At 46.7% G+C, this 19,076-nt stretch overlaps 1 protein-coding gene across 1 annotated transcript; it reads left to right on the forward strand.

The window, feature by feature from the left end:
- Positions 1-11,119: 11,119 nt before the first annotated feature.
- On the forward strand, positions 11,120-14,247 carry MANSC4 (MANSC domain containing 4). Its single transcript, XM_058190508.1, has 3 exons — positions 11,120-11,348; positions 12,774-12,908; positions 13,559-14,247. Exons 1-3 carry the CDS (start codon positions 11,120-11,122, stop codon positions 14,245-14,247), a joined length of 1,053 nt encoding a protein of 350 aa, XP_058046491.1.
- The last annotated feature ends 4,829 nt before the right edge of the window (positions 14,248-19,076 follow it).

Consider the following 19,076-nt stretch of genomic DNA (forward strand, 5'->3'; position numbering starts at 1 on the left):
ACAAGAGATGGAGGGTAATTGTAGGAACTCGTGTGTTGTTAATACAGCACATAGAACGTAGAATGATAGGAGTCAGAGCTGGGGTGGTGCAGTGGTTAGAATGCGGTATTGCAGGCTAATTCTGCCGACTGCCAGCAGTTCGACTCTGAGCGGCTCAAGGTTGACTCAGCCTTTCGTCCTTCCAAGGTTGGTAAAATGAGGACACAGATTGTTGGGGGCCATAGGCTGACTCTGTAAACTGCTTAGAGAAGGCTGTAAAGCACTATGAAGTCTAAGTACCCCCAAAGGTGCTTTTTTCAAGAGGCAACTGGACTTTCTAGTTTTTCTTTGAAGACATTTTGCTTCTCCTCCAAGAAACTTCTTCAGCTCCTTTGGGACAACCATGACCTGGATGGTACTGAGAATCTCCATAGACAAGTCTAAGTACAATTGCTATAGGGCCGGAAGGCATGGTTTTCTAATCAGGTCTTTTAGTTCAACTCCTTCTTCAAGGCAAGAGACCTTATACCAGTGATGGGGGACTTTTTCGTCACCGAGTGTCCAAACCGGAACACCCATGCATGTCTGTGCACCGGAGCACCGGAAACCAGAAGACCAGCTGGTCTTTGCATATGCCGGAGCATCGGAAACCCAAACATCACCTTTTTGGTTGTTGTTTTTGGCTGTTTTTGGCCCCAAAACAGCCTGTTTTCTGGCTGTTTTTCAGGCTGTTTTCAGGCTGTTTTTAGGCTGTTTTCTGGCACCTGCACTGATGAGCTGGAACCCAGAAGAGCGGCCCACAGAGAGAGCTCTGCATGCCACCTGTGGCACGTGTGCCATAGGTTTGTCATCACGGCCTTATACAATCCCGGTCAAATGGTTGTCAAGTCTATTGAAAACCTCCAGTGATGGAGCACCCACAACTCTGGGAGGCAAGCTATTTCATTGATTAATTGCCCTCAATGTCCAGGAAATTTCTCCTTAGTACTAGATTGGACCTCTCTTTAGCAAGCTTCTATCCATTGCTTCTTGTCCTGCCTTCTAGTGCTCTTAAGACTAAGACTCTTCTCTGTAATAGCCTCTCAAGTACTGCAAGACAGTTAGACATACCCAGCCCCCTCCACTGTTCATTGTATAATTTAACCTCCACACCAGGGGTGTCAAACTCACATCATCATGGCAGCATCACATGACATATCAGTGTTGTGGTCCGCCAGCAGCCCACGGACCTGGCAACAGAGTCAGACAGTGAGGAGGCTGGGGAGGACAATGGGCCAGTCCTGGAGTCAGGGGAAGGCCCGGATGAGGGCTCTGCGTCGGAGGCAGAGATGGGGCCGGGGCCATCTGGGAGCGATGCACGAACTCCGGAGCCTCCAGAGGCGGCCAGCAGAGAGGCAGAGGAACAGGAGGAGCCTGTTCCAAGGGCATGCATGAGAAGAGCTGCCAGAAGGCAAGAGCAGCTGAAGCAAAAAGGACGACTCAGGAGTAAGGGCAAGAGATGATTGGCCCCTCCCATAAGGCTTAAAAGAGCAGCAATGAGCCATCGGATTCTTTGTAGAAAAGCAAAATTGATTTTGGGTGACTTTGGGCCAATCACCAGGAGACTAGAAGTTCTGGTCCCGCCTTAGGCATGAAAGCCAGCTAGATGACTTTGGGCCAATCACCAGGAGGCTGTGAGTTCTAATCCTGTCTTAGGCATGAAGGCCAGCTAAGTGACTTTGGGCCAGTCACTCTCTCTTAGCCCAAGTACAGGATTGCTGTTGTGGGGTCAATAGGAGTTGGAAGGAGTATTATGTATAAAAAGAATAAAACTCGGATATGAATACATCAACATTCTCAGCTTTCTACAGTTTTTAGCTGCTGGAATGTCTGCCAGTAACTGTGTGTTTTTTTTAAAAAAAAAATAACTGGTATAAACAACAGAAAGATAAGTTCCACCAAATGGAATAAAAACTCACTAAATCTTACAGTATAAATACGGATGACAGGAAAAAGGGGAAAAAATCCGTCAGGAGAGAAAGTTTTTCCTTGCTAGCAATTATTAGCAACAGTTATTTGAGGATTAGGGACATGGTGGCTCAGTGGCTAAGATGCTGAGCTTGTCAATCAAAAGGTGGGCAGTTCAGCAGTTCGAATCCCTAGTGCCGCGTAACGGGGTGAGCTCCTGTGACTTGTCCCAGCTTCTGCCAACCTAGCAGTTCGAAAGCATGTAAAAAATGCAAGTAGAAAAATAGGGACCACTTTTGGTGGGAAGGTAACAGCGTTCCGTGCGCCTTTGGCATTGAGTCATACCGGCCACATGACCATGGAGATGTCACCAGACAGCGCTGGCTCTTCGGTTTAGAGTCGGGAACGACTAGCACATATGTGCGAGGGGAACCTTAACCTGATTTGAGGATTCTTTGAAGAATTCCTTTTTCTTGTCATCCATGTTGATACGGTAAAGAGATCCGTTTATTGGCTTTGAGATCAATAATACATGAAACGTTTGTCACCCATATGGTCTCATTATATCATAGCAACAAAAATCCTTGGAAAAGGACGGCTACCAATAGTAGCAAAAATCCGATTAAGTGGTTAAATGAGGTAATGCTGACATTTTCCAGTCTTGGCGGGGGGAGGGGGGGAAGCTGGGTGGATAATAGGATTGTGATTATGGACCAGACATGTATAATGGAGAAAATTAAACCATCTGTGCATTTTCAAATAGGATTCTTCTTTTTATCTTACTGCATGGTGAAAAATAGAACCTGGTTATTTTCTTGAGTAGAATTTGGAAGGCAATGTCTCAGACAACTGGAGTCATTCTTCTAAACTGAACTGGAAGGCACTAAGCTGATTACATCTAATTCGTGGTTCCTAGAAGCGGCGACATCCTGGGGCCGTTGCAAAAATGGCTGCAATTAGGTTCTGATCTTATATTGGAAGAAAAAATCCGATCCGTTTCCAATCCGGGAGAAAGACGCTGGAAATAAAACGAAGGCTGGCTGCAGGAAGTAAGGTCTCTGTTTATTTGGAGGCCAAGAAAAGTCAGTGACAGGAGCATTTTTCGGGGGGGGGGGGAGGCTGACCAAAATGGGACTGAGAGTGGGTGGGTTTTTATGAGTGGTGGAATCCAATTTTTTTTTACTACCGGTTCTGTGGGCATAGCTTGGTGGGCATGGTGTGGCTTGGTGGGCGTGGCTTGGTGGGCGTGGCAGGGGAAGAATACTTCAAAATCTCCATTCCCACCCCCTCCTGGGGGAAGGATACTGCAAAATCCCCATTCCCTCCCCCTCCTGGGGGAAGGATATTGCAAAATCTCCATCCCCATCCCACGCTGGGGCCAGCCAGAGGTGGTATTTGCTGGTTTTTCAAACTACTCAAAATTTCCGCTACCACTTCCCCAAACTGCTCAAAATGTTCACTAACGGTTCTCCAGAACCTGTCAGAACCTGCTGGATTTCACCCCTGGTTTTTATACATTCTTTGAGGCTTTGTGATCAAGATGATGCCTGTTAATTATGAAATGTACTTTGACCTGTATTTGAGTGTGCCCTTTTAGTATTTTAATGATTGTTGCCTGACTGGCTGGGAGGTCATGCGGTGTCCTTGGAACTGGGTGGGGGAATGTAGATTTTAGGTGTCTGTTTTTCACACATCACACCCAGATGTCCCTGGCCCCACCTCAGCCTCCCACGCAGAGCCCTCATCTGGGCCTTCCCCAGCCTCCAGGACTGGCCCACGTCCTTCCTCAGCCTCATCATTGTCCGACTCTGTTGCCAGCTCCGCAGGCTGCTGGCGGACCACAACAGATACTACGGTATTAACTTTGTTTCTGCTTGAAACCGCTTTTGGATTTTGTGTATGAGGTAAAAAAAATAAAATAAAACTTTAACTTCGGGTTTTGTTAATCGAATAAGGAGTTGTTTTGTTATTGAAATGTGTCTGATAAAAATGATGTGCCTATTCAAATCCTTGGCAATATAGAAATGAAGAGACATGAAATATTCCTCCCGGCCTTCATTTCTTACGGAGCACACCCCGCCTATTTCTCATCCTTGTCCTTATGTGGCTCTTGACATTTGTGTTCAAAAGATGTGCAGGTGCCCCTTCTCTAGTGTTACTAGGGGTTGGAAAACAACCCAAGTTCTTTTCCAAGGAAGGGTCTTCCACGGATCACAGATCTCCACCGTCACCACCACAGCAGAGAAAGGACTTGTGTTCTCCGATTGTGGCTCTGTTATGCAACCCAGCCTCAAGCAGGTGCAATTTCTGCCTGCCTCTCTCAAGGGAGAAGGGGGCCCTGTGACAGCCTCATTTCAGAGTGAAATGGCTTATTCTCTGAAGGAACGGCTTCTTTTACAAGCCTGGTCTTCTGAGAAGGCTGTGGTGTCCAGTGTGTGGTGTTTGATTTGCCTAGCGGGATTCTCTCCACACTGGACCCTGACATTCCCAAGGCGGGTGTCATTCTCAACCCTATATTAGGCTAACTATACCCAGGGGTGGGATTGAAAAAATTTCAGCAACTGGTTCGCTGCTGGGTTGCTGGGTAGGCGTGGCCATGGGGGCGTGGCCTACTCAGCCTCCTACACCACAGAGGGGGGGGGGGCGTTTTTGCCTTCCCCAGGTTCCGGAGAGTTTTCTTGAGCCTCCAGGAGGGCGAAAATGGCCTCCCCCAGGCACTGGAGGCCCTCCAGAGGCCAGAAATGGGCCCATTTTCAGACTTACAGTAGGCCCGTTTTTTGCCCTCCCCAGGCTCCGGAGGCTTTTCTTGAGCCTCCAGGAGGTCAAAAACGGCCTCCCTCAGGCACTGGAGGCCCTCCAGAGGCCAGAAATAGGCCCATGTTCAGACTTACAGTACACCCATTTTTCACCCTCCCCAGGCTCCAATGGCTTTCTGGAGCCTCCAGGAGGGCGAAAATTGCCTCCTCCTGTCACCAGAGGCCATCCGGAGGCCAGAAGGAAGCGCGTTTCTGGACTTTTGGTAGGCCCATTTTTCACCCTCCCAGAGCCTCCGTGCACACTCTGCACTTACCTGGCATCCAAAACAGGCTGCATGGAGACTCCTGGGATGGGTGGGGTGGGGTAGGTGGGATAACCAGTTCGGTGAACTGGATTAATATTAACATCCGGATTCCCTGAACCAGTCCGAACCGGCTGAATCCCACCCCTGACTATACCCTTGATTGGGGCCCCTTCATCATTTCATTTTAAAGAGTGGGGTTCTCTGAGCTTGGCAACTTTTAAGACTTGTGGACTTCAACTCCCAGAATTCCCCAGCCAACATGACATAGCTGGCTGAGGAATTCTGGGAGTTGAAGTCCACTAGTCTTAAAGTTGCCAAGTTTGGTCACAGCTGGTACAGAGTCTACCTAGAATCTTCCAGAAGTTCACTTATAGGGGATGAAGATTTGCTGGGACCTTACATCTCTTCCATTGAACCCAACATCTACCATGTTCAGGGATTTAACTGTGAGAGGAATCTGGGAGTTCTAGTGAACAATCACTTACATATGACGTGGAAAAAGATATACAGGCCATCCTTGACTTACGACCACACTTGAGCCAAAATTTCTACTGCTAAGCGAGACAGACGTTAAGTGAGTTTTGTCCCATTTTATGACCTTCCTTGCCACAGTTGTCAGTGAATCACTGCAGTCGTTAACTTAGTAACATGGTTCTTAAGTGACTCTTCCTTCCCCATTGACTTTATTTGTCAGAAGGAGGCAAAAGGGGATCTCATGACCCCAGGTCACTGCGACCGTCATAAGTACGAGTCAGTTGCCAAGCATCCGAATTTTGATCATGTGACCAAGGGGCTGCTACAACAGTCCTAGATGTGAAAATCAGTCATAAACCACTTCTTTTTCAGTGCCGCTGTAACTTAGAAATCAAGCGTTATAAAAATTAATATATTGTTTTGCCGGGAAGCATTAAAAGTTTAAAGAATTTTGAGATAAAAATAATCTCCCATAGATATTTAGTACATAGTATAAGTATTAAGGAACGTGATGGCTCAGTGGCTAAGACACTGAGCTTGTTGATCGAAGGGTCAGCAGTTCAGCGGTTCGAATCCCTAGTGTTGCGTAACGGGGTGAGCTCCTGTGACTTGTCCCAGCTTCTGCCAACCTAGCAGTTCGAAAGCACGTAAAAAATGCAAGTAGAAAAATAGGTACCACCTTTGGTGGGAAGGTAACAGCGTTCTGTGCACCTTTGGTGTTTAGTCATGCCGGTCACATGACCACGGAGATGTCTTTGGACAGCGCTGGCTCTTTGGCTTTGAAATGGAGATGAGCACCGCCCCCTAGAGTTGGGAACGACTAGCACATATGTGCGAGGGGAACCTTGAACCCTGAAAGAAATGCAATCTGGTTCTCTCTTCATTTTCTACTATTATTAATTCTGTAATAAATGATAACCCTCAGTAAATGACATGTGTTACTTGTTCCGCAATGGATTTTTCTGCAGTTCCAGCTAAGGTCCTTGGCAGAAAAGGGGTTAATTACCAGGTATCCAATGTCAATTCCGAGGAACCTGCCATTTTCTCTCCATGCAAAGGGAGAAATTTTCATTCTCCATTCATCTCACTAGGAGCCAAGCAGTCTGTCGACTGGCTCTAAAAGTAAGGACTTTTATCAATCCTTAATCAACGCTAACTCAAGCTTCCAACTTGGACTGTGAAATAATATGCAGGTCTTTGCAAATAATTCTTGGGTGTTTCAAAAGCAAAAAGATAATTTGGTTTGTTTGTTTTTCCCCTCAGCAAAATTTATTATGATCTTTTTCCTCGTTGGTGAATAAATAAGGAACATTTCTGGAGGGAAAAAAAAACAGGTAAGAAACAAATGCAGTGTTTGCTTCAATTGAGTTTTGCAATACCTATCTGTGTGTGTTAAAATTTCTTGGATTTTGTTACCTTTTGCCAACCCATTTTGTAGTAGAATTGCACCAAGTTGTAATTTCGGGAAAATAATGTTTTATTCTTGTTCTGAGTATCTCCGATGGAGCTTTGATAACAATGACCATGTACCGTTTTTGTTTCTGGTTTTTAACAGGTTGAGAATTACTAATCTAGAGAGAAACAGAATAAAAGTTATCGTTTTATTGTTGGGCAAGGTGAAATTGTTCGCAAATCTTAAAAGAGGTCAGTTTGAATCGTAGAAGGAAGATCTAGGAAGGCATATAATAGGTAAATCTGCCATTCGTTCATTTTTTTATTTTTTTATTTGTTCGACGTTTAAATCGCTATACTGCTGCATGAGATCCTAAGTAGCAACCTGGTATAGGTAATACTCCTGTATAAAATTAAAATTCGTTTAATGACCGTTCAAAGTTACAATTTCACTGTCTGAGGAGATTCTCTGTCATCCAGGTTGTGGTTGTCCCAAAGGTGCTTTTTCAAGAGACAATTGGTCTTCCTGGTTTTTCTTTGACGACATTTAGCTTCAAATTGAAGAAGCTTCTTCAGCTCTGACTGGATAATGGGGAATGGAAGGATTTATATTTCTTGCAGATAGCTGGTCATTTGCATCCTTTTAGAGAGTCACTGAGGCCACTTGGAGATTTGTCTGTGTCCTCAGGGCCACCCGACTGGTACAAATGGGTGTGGAGCCTTCTTGGAACTGCTGAAAGGACTGCGTTATCTGCAGGATATTTTCTGCAGTGAATGGACACAGGGGACCCTGAGGACACAGTTAAGCCTCCAAGTTGCCTCAACGATTCTCTAAAAAGAATGCAGATGACCAGCTGTCTGCAAGAACTATAAATCCTTCCATATTCCCCCACCATCCAGTCAGAGCTGAAGAAGCTTCTTGGATGCGAAGCGAAATGACTTCAAAGAAAAACAAGAAAAGTCCAGTTGCTTCTTGAAAAAAACACCTTTGGGGTTACAATGGCGTCGAAGAAGGGTCAAATGTCACAAAATTGGGTCAAGTGAGTGTCTCCCTTTATGACCGTCACAACTTGCAACTATGATGGGCCGGCTCTATTAGAATCACAAATCCAGGATTATATGTAAGGACTTTCCTTAAAATCCCCCTCATGAGCCTGGATATATTTTGAGAAATATTTTCTGAAAAAAATCTCAGGAATTTTCGAAACCGTTAGGTAAAATTAGAAACATTATTATCCATTTTTAATACTTGACTACACCTCTCTCTGTACTATCTGCTGATAGCCAGGTAGGTAAAGGTAAAGGTTCCCTTGCACATACGTGCTAGTCGTTGCCGACTCTAGGGGGCGGTGCTCATCTCCGTTTCAAAGCCAAAGAGCCAGCGCTGTCCGAAGTCATCTCCGTGGTCATGTGGCCGGCATGACACAACGCCAAAGGCGCACGGAACGCTGTTACCTTCCCACCAAAGGTGTTCCCTATTTTTTCTACTTGCATTTTTACATGCTTTCGAAACTGCTAGGTTGGCAGAAGCTGGGACAAGTAACGGGAGCTCACCCCGTTACACGGCAGCACTAGGGATTCGAACCGCTGAGCTGCTGACCTTTCGATCGACAAGCTCAACATCCTAGCCCCTGAGCCACCGCGTCCCTTGATAGCCAGGTAGTAGTTCATAATTCAAAATATTTACTGTGTCTTGAATATCTTGGGTAGCTAGGCATTATACCGGTATGTAAAATACCATATTTTTCAGAGCAGGGGTCTCCAACCATAGCAACTTTAAGCCTGGAGGACTTCAACTCCCAAGGTTGCCAAGGTTGCCAAGGTTGCCAAGGTTGAACCGCCCTGAGTCCTTCGGGAGAAGGGCGGTATACAAATTTAAATAATAAATAAATAAATAAGGTTGCCAAGGTTGCCAAGGTTGCCAAGGTTGCCAAGGGTGCCGTCAGGGTGCCGTCAGCGAGGCAATGTCGTCTGGCGACGCCCAGGGGAAGGGCCTTCTCTGTGGGGGCTCCCACCCTCTGGAACGAACTACCCCCCGGACTCCGTCAGCTTCCGGACCTTCGGACCTTCCGCCGCGAACTTAAAACATACTTATTTAATTGTGCAGGACTGAGCTAGATTTTAAATTTATGGGTTTTTAATTGGGTTTTATTTTTTATATTTTTTAATTATTGGGCTTTTAGAATAAGTTTTTTAATTGTTTTTTATATTGTATTTATGTGTTTTTTAAGTGCCTGTAAACCGCCCTGAGTCCTTCGGGAGATAGGGCGGTATATAAATATGATCAATAAATAAATAAATAAATAAATAAGGTTGGAGACCCCTGTTTCAGAGTATAAGACACTCCCCCCCACCCTAAAAGAGGGTGAAAAATTGGGTGTGTCTTATACACCGAATGTAGCCAAAAATGCAAGGCACAGCCTGGAACAGCTGATTGGGGGTATTCCGGGAGGCCGATCCACCCACCAATCAGCTGCTCGTGCTGCATTAGGCTGCAATAATGTGCTGAAGTTGACCTGGCAGCTTGCTATTTGCTGCAAGGACTCAGAGTTTGCAGCAGCAATCACATCCAGAAAGCACACACAAGTAACTGATTCAACAGGAGTCAGTAACTTCTCTTTATATATAATAAAGCATATGAAGTTCATGTGCAATACAGTGGTGAAATCCAATTTTTTAAACTACTGGTTTAGTAGGCATGGCTTGGTGGGCGTGGTGTGACTTTGTGGGCATGGCTTGGTGGGCATGGCAGGAGAGGGATACTACAAAATCTCCATTCCCACCCTACTCCAGGGGAAGGATACTGCAAAATCTCCATTTCCACCCCACTCTGGGGCCAGCCAGAGGTGGTATTTGCCAGTTCTCCGAACCACTCAAAATTTCCGCTACTGGTTCTCCAAACTGCTAAAAATTTCCTGTCAAAACCTGCTGGATTTCACCCCTGGTACAATACCAAAAGCAGGTTTTCCAACGTGGTAATAAATACAAGCAAAAGCAGAGGAGAGGAGTTTCATTTGTGAGCAGCAGACTAGTTTAGACTATTTCCGCACAGATTCAGAGCTGCAAACCTAAGCCACGCCCAGGCTCCTTGCTGTCTCCTTGCTTGTTGCTCACACAGCAAATACTGTTTCAGTTTCCAAACAGCCCTCAACTCTCTCACACACTGACCGGACGCCAGATGAATAACGATGGATGCTGGTAGGCAGAGGCAGATTTTTTTTTCTTATTTTCCTCCCCAAAAACTAAGATGCATCTTATACTCCGGAGCATCTTATACTCTGAAAAATACGGCAATATTAACATCAACAGTAGACTCCTGGCTAGGTCTATTCTGTTCCTGAATTTAGGAAAGTTGTCTTCCATTTCCAACATCAGTGGTGCTGAGCAGTCCTTGGTGTGGGAGAAAGGCCTGCATTACTCTTTTCCGATTAAAGGAATTGGGGAAATTTATGCATGCAAAGAGAAGGCCGGCAGGGGTCTAGGGTACCACTCCTCACACTTAGAAAGAGTGCAGAGAAGAGCAACAAAGATGATTAGGGGACTGGAAGCTAAAACTTACAATGAACTGTATGGAACTACTCAGTGGTGGTATTCAGCAGGTTCTGACCAGTTCTGGAGAACCTGTAGCGGAAATTTTGAGTAGTTCGGAGAATTGGTAAAAACCACCTCTGACTGGCCTCGTCCCCATCTATTCTCTGCCTCCCAGGTCCCAGCTGATTGGGAAGAAATCAGGATTTTGCAATTTGTATTTTGGAGTCAACTTATTGCCCCCAACAATCTGGGTCCTCATTTTACCTAACTCCAGGGAAAGGATACTGCAAAATCCCCATTCCTTCCCCACTCCTGGGGGAAGGCTATTGCAAAATCTCCATTCCCACCCTACTCTACTACCAGAGGTGGTATTTGCAGGTTCTCCGAACTACTCAAAATTTCCACTACCGGTTCTCCAGAAACCTGTCAGAACCTGCTGGATTTCACCCCTGGAGAAAGCTATACAGTTTCTGGCCCAACAGTAACAGCTGGAAATTCTTCATTATTCTATCAGGTGTCATTACACAAACTCAAGATCTACCTCATGAAGTTCAAGCAGCTGTGCAAAGATGGGGAGGGATTATTTTGTATGTTTGCAAATGGCTTCCTAATTCCACGGAAAGTTACAACCATCAGCTGCAAACAGGTTGTCCCACCAGGCAGCGCTGAGCTTCTCTCATTCAGCGTTTCTTCCGCCTTGGAGAACAAGACCTTTACTAAGGAGATGTTTCTGAGATGTTTCTGCTAGTGGCTCTTTCAGAGGTCCTTCTGTTTGGGGCCTGGGTGTGCAGATCGGAAGGCCTTTGCTCGCCCACCACGTTTTACAAAAACTGCTGGATCCGACGATTCCCAGGTCTTTCGATCGATCTGGAGCATTCCCAGAAGCAAGGAGCTCACATCCTCAACCTTTACGCAGCATCCACTGCGGGACAATGCAGCCGAGCCTGTTGTATCCTCAAGGACGGTAAGGATTTGTTTTCTTCAGGAAAGACTCAAGGGACTCCTCATGAAAAGTATTAGCCACTTGGTGTGTCAACATTTAACATACTTTTTTTACCTATTCAAAAGCAAGGCAAAACTTTCTTTCTTTTTTTCCTTCCTTCCTTCCTTCTTTCCTTCCTTCCTTCCTTCCTTCCTTCCTTCCTTCCTTTCTTTCTCTTTCCTTTCCTTTACCTTCTTTTTTCTTTCTTTCTTTCTCCCTTTTTCTTTCTTTCTCCGTTTACCTTCTTTACTTTTTCCTTCCACCCTCCCTCCCTCCTTCCTGCCTGCCTTTCTTTCTTTCTTTCCTTTCCTTTCCTTCCTTCCTCCCCCTCCCCCTCCCCGCTTTTTCTTTCCTTCTTTCCTTCCTCCCCTCTCTCTTTCTTTCTTCTTTATTGCTTTCCCTTTCCTTCCCTCCCCCCCTCCCCCCCTCCTTTCTTTCCTTTCCTTCCTTCCTCACCTTCCCTTCCCCTCCCTCCCCTCTTCTCTCTCTTTCTTTGTATCCCACCTTTATTATTTTTCCTAATAACGCAAGGCATTGCTTAACATAGTGTAAGCCGCCCTGAATCTTCGGAGAAGGGCAGGATATAAATGCAAATAATAATAAAAAAAAAAGGCAGCAACTATACATCATACCCCTTTCTCCTCCTTTTTCCCCTACAATAGTAACAGCCTTGTGAGGTGAGTGGGACTCAGAGAGAGCGACTAGCCTAAGGGCATTTAGCTGGCATGGTTAAGGTGGACTTAAACTAAAAGTCTTCTCCTTTCCGTTCCTAGCCTGGTGCCTCTTAACCACTAGGCCAAACTGCCTCTATATGTTGCACATCTCACCTAAAGCCAATTATAGGGGGCTTACAATCAATCGACCACTCTGATGGCTAGAAAAACATTTTAAAGGACTTTTCAGCCCCTTCGTTGCATTTATTCAGGCACTGGCCAATGGCCTCCAGAGCTGAACTTTCAAACAAAGAACTATTCTCTTGCACAATTCTGTCTCTCATGCGTGCTGCGGACTGGTAGGATAAAGGCACCAACTGAAATACGAGCTTAAGGGCTGAATTCGTCCATTATTGGAATACTGATTTGGCACAAGACAATCCCGGTTTTCATATGGTGAGGTATTGTGACACATAATCCTGTCAGCATATAACCTGGTGTTGATTCTTAGGCCAAAAAAAAAAGTATGAAAATACCAACTCATTAGAAAGATAATCCATTTAATCCTTCTTTTTGGCTGATTTTTTTAAATCATGATTTGGTGGTGGAAAGAGATATGCCTAGAGAATTATAATTTTTAGCACCCTAATTAAGGGATTTTTTTAAAAAAATGTTCCACAGTCTGATAAAGCACATCCAGCACAAACAGCATTCGGGACTCAGCTTAAAACTTTCCTCTCTCACTACTTTTTAGATTCCTGTAATTTGGCTGTTTTCTACTACAAAACCGATATCCATGATATAAACTGCATTCACATGTATTGCCCGGTGCTAGAAAGCTGCATAGTAAAACCTACAAGCAGTGCTATCCTCTACAATATTACACCAGGTAAGGCTTGTTGCTTCCTTGCTTCCTTGTTTATTTGTTTGTTTATTACATTTCGGAACTGCTCATTTCCCTCAAAGCAGTGGTGAAATCCAATTTTTTTTACTACCGGTTCTGTGGGCGTGGCTTGGTGGGTGTGGCTTGGTGGGCATGGCAGAGGAAGGATACTGCAGAATCTCCATTCCCACCTCACTCCAGGGAAAGGATACTGCAAAATCCCCATTCCCTCCCCACTCCTGGGGGAAGGCTATTACAAAATCTCCATTCTCACCTCACTTTGGGGGAAGGATATTGCAAAATCTCCATTCCCACTCCACTCTGAGGCCAGCTAGAGGTGGTCTTTGCCGGTTCTCCAAACTACTCAAAAATTTCCGCTACCGGTTCTCTGAACTGCTCAAAATTTCCGCTACCGGTTCTCTAGAACCTGTCAGTATCTGCTGGATTTCACCCCTGGGTTAGGCCCATGTTCAGAATGTTGCAATAGTCCAGTCGGGAGATGACCAGGTAATGAGTGACTGAGTGGAGGACCTCTCTTGTCCAGGAAGGGAACGGGCATAATACGAAGTTGGTGGAGATAAATCAATAGATCAGATGGTGTTGGATGTGAGGAGAGAAATTAAAATGTCCTTCTTTCTTGGCTCCTGTTTTCCCAGGCATCGATCCTGACCTCCTTGTTTTTGAGAAGCTCTCGTTCAAAGATATAAACACCAGGTCTTCTTTTAATAAATGGGAGAGGCATGGCGGAGCAAGGGTTGCTGACCTAGAAACAGGCCAGAATGAACTATCTTCCCCAAGATTACTTTTCCTAGAGGCCTCCTCTCCCACAACCACCCCCAAGCCAGGAATGGACAGGAGTAGCAGGAGCTCCACAGTAGATGCTGCCCTTAAGAACTTGCCCATCACATTGATGGCGTCGACTTCAGCGATGGACCATTCAGTGAAAGCAGCTGAGATTCTTTCAGGGACGAACACCTCTACCACCCCTTCTGATAATGTCAAGGCAACCCCCGTCTCTGGGCTTGCACCCATCCAGACGGTGTCGCTATCACCTGGTGTGGTCCCTCCCAATGCCAGCAAACCCTTGAACGAAACCAAAGTCTACAGTGGAAGGAACAACAGTTCGGATAATGAAAGCCAGCAGCCCACGCGGGAGATGGCGGGAAGCGGGGCCTGGATGCCTCTGATTGTACTTTGTTCTTTGCTGGCTTTCACGGGCTGTTGTTGCTGCGGCGGGTTTTGGGCCACCGGATGGAAAAAGAGAGGTCGTTATAAACCAAGGCAGAAAGGAAAATCAGCACCCAACCAGTTCATAAAATACACCGCCATTAAAAGTAGTTTTTAATGGTCAAATTCCAAATTCATCAGGAAGGGGAGGGGAGGAGAGGGAAGGGGAAGGGGAAGGGGAAGGGGAAGGAAAGGAAAGGACAGGAAAGGAAAGGAAAGGAAAGGAAAGGAAAGGAAAGGAAAGGAAAGGTGGAAGAAAGGGAAGGGAAGGAAGGGGAACAGAAGGGGAGGAGGGAGGGAAGGGAAAGGAAGTGAAGGGAGGGAAGACAGGAAAAGGAAAGGAAAGGAAAGGAAAGGAAAGGAAAGGAAAGGAAAGGAAAGGAAAGGAAGGTTAGGGAAGGGAAGGGAGAGAAGGGAAGGGAAGGGAAGGGAAGGGAAGGAAGGAAGGAAGGAGAAGGAAAGGAGGAAGAAAGGAAGGAAGGAAGGGATGGAAAGGAAAGGAAAGGAAAGGAGGAAGAAAGAGAAGGAAGGTAAGGGAAGGGGAACAAAAGGCAGGGAAGGCGAAGGGAAGGGTGAGGAGGGAGGAATGGAAAGAAGGGAAGGGAAGGGAAGGGAGTGGGAGGGAGGGAGGAACAAAAGGAAGGGAAGGGAAGGGGAACGGAAAGAAGGGGAAGGGGAAGGGGAGCGGGAGGGGAAGGGAAGGGAAAGGGAAGGGAAAGGGAAGAGAAGGGAAGGGGAAGAGAAGGGAAGGGGAAGGGGAAGGGGAAGGAAAGGGTGCAGAGATAAGTAATAAAGATGATAACTGATCTGGAGGCTAAATTGTACAAGGAAAGATTGAGAGGGATGTCTAGTCCAGTGATGGCAAACCTTTTCAACACTGAGTTCCCAAGCCCGAATGTGCATGAGCAAACCGGAAACCCGATGACCAGCTGGCACATGCACGCTAGCCAGCTGGTCTTTGAGCACGCCGGAGCACCGGAAACCTGAAGACCAGCTGGCTAGCACACGCATGCTTGGTTTTGGGCCATTTTGGGCTGTTTTTCGGGCATTTTCAGGGGCCAAAAACAGCCTGGAAAAAGGCCCCAAAACTGCCTGAAAATGGCCCCAAAAACAGGCTGAAAACGGCCCAAAAACAGCCTATTTTTTGGAGCATTTTCAGGTGCTCAAGTGCCTGCAAAGACCAGCTGGTTGCCGCGCAGAAGAGCAGCTAGCAATGGCACATGTGCAATAGGCTTGCCATCAGGGGTCTAGTCTAACAAAGAGAAGGATTAGGGTTGACATGATCGATGAAAGAGGCGGTGGTGAGACCCCTCCTTAAGAAGCCCTCCCTGGACCCAGCTGTTTTGGGTAATTATCGTCCAGTCTCCAACCTTCGCTTTGTTGCGAAGGTTGTAGAGAGTGCCGTGGCGCGACAGCTACCCCAATACCTGGATGAAGACGTCTATCTAGACCCGTTCCAGTCCGGCTTCCGACCCGGATACAGCACGGAGACAGCTTTGGTCGCATTGGTGGATGATCTCTGGAGGGCTCGGGACAGGGGTTATTCCTCTGCCCTGGTCCTATTAGACCTCTCAGCGGCGTTCGATACCATCGACCATGGTATCTTGCTGCGCCGGTTGGGGGGATTGGGAGTGGGAGGCACCGTATATCGGTGGTTCTCCTCCTATCTCTCTGACCGGTCGCAGACGGTGTTGACAGGGGGGCAGAGGTCGACCGCGAGGGGCCTCACTTGTGGGGTCCCTCAGGGGTCGATTCTCTCGCCCCTTCTGTTCAACATCTACATGAAACCGTTGGGTGAGATCATCAGTGGTTTCGGGGTGCGATACCAGCAGTACGCTGATGACACCCAGCTGTACTTTTCCACCCCGGACCACCCCAATGAAGTTGTTGAAGTGCTGTCCCGGTGTTTGGAAGCTGGATGGGGAGAAACAGGCTCAAGCTTAATCCCTCCAAGACGGAGTGGCTGTGGATGCCGGCACCCCGATTCAGTCAGCTGCAGCCGCGGCTGGCTGTTGGTGGCGAGTTATTGGCCCCAAAGGATAGGGTGCGCAACTTAGGTGTCCTCCTGGACGATCGGCTGTCGTTTGAAGATCATTTGACGGCCGTCTCCAGGGGGGCCTTCCACCAGGTTCGCCTGGTTCGGCAGTTGCGCCCCTTCCTTGATCGGGATGCCTTATGCACGGTCACTCATGCGCTCGTTACCTCTCGCTTGGATTACTGTAATGCTCTCTACATGGGGCTCCCCTTGAAGTGCGCTCGGAGGCTTCAGTTAGTCAGAATGCAGCTGCACGGGTTATAGAGGAGCTACGTAGCTCCCATGTAACACCGATCCTCGCAGGCTGCACTGGCTGCCTGTGGCTTTCCGAGTGCACTTTAAGGTGTTGGTAATGACCTTTAAAGCGCTCCATGGCTTAGGACCTGGGTACTTACGGGACCGCCTGCTGCTACCACATGCCTCCCACCGACCCGTACGCTCCCATAGAGAGGGACTTCTCAGGGTGCCGTCCGCCAAACAATGCCGGCTGGCGGCCCCCAGGGGAAGGGCCTTCTCTGTGGGGGCACCCACACTCTGGAATGAGCTTCCCCCGGGTTTACGTCAAATACCTGACCTCCGGACATTTCGTCGCGAACTAAAAACACATCTTTTTATTCGCGCGGGGCTGGCTTAAATTAGTTTTAAGGGAAAATTTTATTAATTTTAAATGGGGTTTTTAGTATGGAAAATTTTAATTTCAGGCTAATTTAATAAGTTTTTAAAAGGTATTTTAATTTGTATATTGTGTTGTTTTTACTTTTGCCTGTACACCGCCCTGAGTCCTTCGGGAGAAGGGCGGTATAAAAATTAAATAAAATAAATAAATAAATAAATAATCTTCCAATATCTAGGGGGGCTGTTACAGAGAATCAGGGGTCAACTTATTCTCCACACCACCTGAGGGCAGGACAAGAAGTAATGGGTAGAAGTTCGTTAAAGAGAGATCTAACCCAGAAATATGGAGAGATTTCCTGTCAGTGAGTGGATCAGTGGAACAGCTTGCCTCCAGAATTGGTGGAACAGTTTGCTCCATCACTGGAGGTTTTTAAGAAGAGACTGGACAGCCATTTGTCTGGAATGGTATAAGTCCATGATGGTGAATCTATGGCATGCGTGCTACAGGTGGCACGCGTAGCCATATTGGTGGGCACACAAGCTCAGCTCTGGTGCATGGCCCTCTGGGCCATCAGAAACAGGCTGTTTCCTGCCTCCAGAGGGCCTCGGGTGGTCATGGGGAAGGCCTGTTCTCACCCTCCCCAGACTCCTAGAGAGGCTCTGGAGCCTGGGGACAGCAAAAAACGGACCTCCCGGTCCCCCCAGAAGTTGGCAAAAGGGCCATTTCTGGCCTCCAGGGGGTGGGGGGGAGGCCATTTTTGTCCTCCCCAGACTCCTAGAAAGGCTCTGGAGCCTGGTGAGAGAAAAAAAAATGGGCCTACCAGATCGTGTGCCAGGAGCAAGGGGAGGTTGCGCGCGCAGGTGCAGGGCGCATAGAATTATGGATTTGGGCATGCACGCGCACCACCACCACCCGCCCACTCCTGGCACGCGATGGCAAAAAGGTTAGCCATCACTGGTTCTCCTACTTGAGCAGGAGTTTGGACTAGACGACCTTGAAGTCCCTTCCAAACCTATTATTCTATGTTCTATGACAGATGTTCAAAGCAAGGAACATGGACTAACAGAGACAGAAAGAAACACACAGCTGTTTATTTTAGAGAGATTTAATCCGTCGAATGGATTCTTACCCATTAAACTAGAATATTCTTATTACAGAATGGAGGGCAACTTTAGCTTGGAATCTTCACATGAAACTGCCGGTTGACAACTCCAAGCTTAAAGCAGCTGCTTTACGTTCAGAAAATTTTGTTCCGATCTTAGAAAAAAACAACGTATTAGCTTCATATCAAGCTCAAGAGAAACCAATAAACAGGGAAGCATTTGCCATGTTTTACAGTGGCTGTTCACGTGTGGTGGTGTTCTTTGGAAAGGCTTCTGTGGCTATTATTTTGTAGACAGACATCATTCCTGGATGAAACCATGCTTGGATTGTGTGTAACAGGGTTTGTTTCTTCGTTCGCTTATAAAAATCATTTTTTGGGGGCCAATTTTTCAGTAGTTTGAGAAATAACTTAGCAATTCGTCTACACCGGGGGGTTCTCAACATCTGGTCCGTGGATCCTGGAGGACCATGATGTCCTCACAGGGTTGCTGAGAAGGCTTGAAGAAATGTTATGATTTAAATCTTGAGTCTTGGGAATCTTGTGGCTCTTTTCCGTGGCCACAGAAGGTATTTAAAGGGGATCCGCGATGAAGAAAAAGATTTGAGAGCCACTGGTCTACACTACCACCCCAGCCACTTTTGTGATTAGAAAAGTAACATGAAGGAATACAGGGCTTGCTCTAGGGTAGAGATGGAGAAACTTTTTGGTATCGAGTGGCCAAACCGGAATGTGCATGCATGTGTGTACATGTGCACAAGCTGGAGCGCTGGAAACCTGAAGACCAGCTGGTCGGCGCACACATGCCTGTTTTTTGGCTGTTTTTTTTATCATTTTTCAGGCCGTTTTCCGGCTGAGTCCTGTAGACCGAATATTGCCAAAAAACAGGCCAAAAAAAGCCACAAAAATGGGCTGAAAAAAGCCTAGAAAACAGACTGAAAAAAGCCTTGAAAATGGGCCAAAAAGGGCCAAAAAACCCCCCAAAAATGGGCTGAAAAAAACCATTGAAAATGGGGCAAAATAGCCTTGAAAACAGGGCCAAAAACCCCCCAAAAATGGGCCAAAAAAACCCTCAAAAACAGGGTGAAAAAAGCCTCGAAAACGGGCCAAAAAAACCCTTGAAAACTGGCTGAAAAAGCCTAAAGGCCCAAAAGACAGGCCAAAATAAGGCTGGGAAAGGCCCAAAAAAAGAGA

Source organism: Ahaetulla prasina, chromosome 7 (genome assembly GCF_028640845.1).
Source record: "Ahaetulla prasina isolate Xishuangbanna chromosome 7, ASM2864084v1, whole genome shotgun sequence".
Lineage (NCBI taxonomy): Eukaryota > Metazoa > Chordata > Lepidosauria > Squamata > Colubridae > Ahaetulla > Ahaetulla prasina.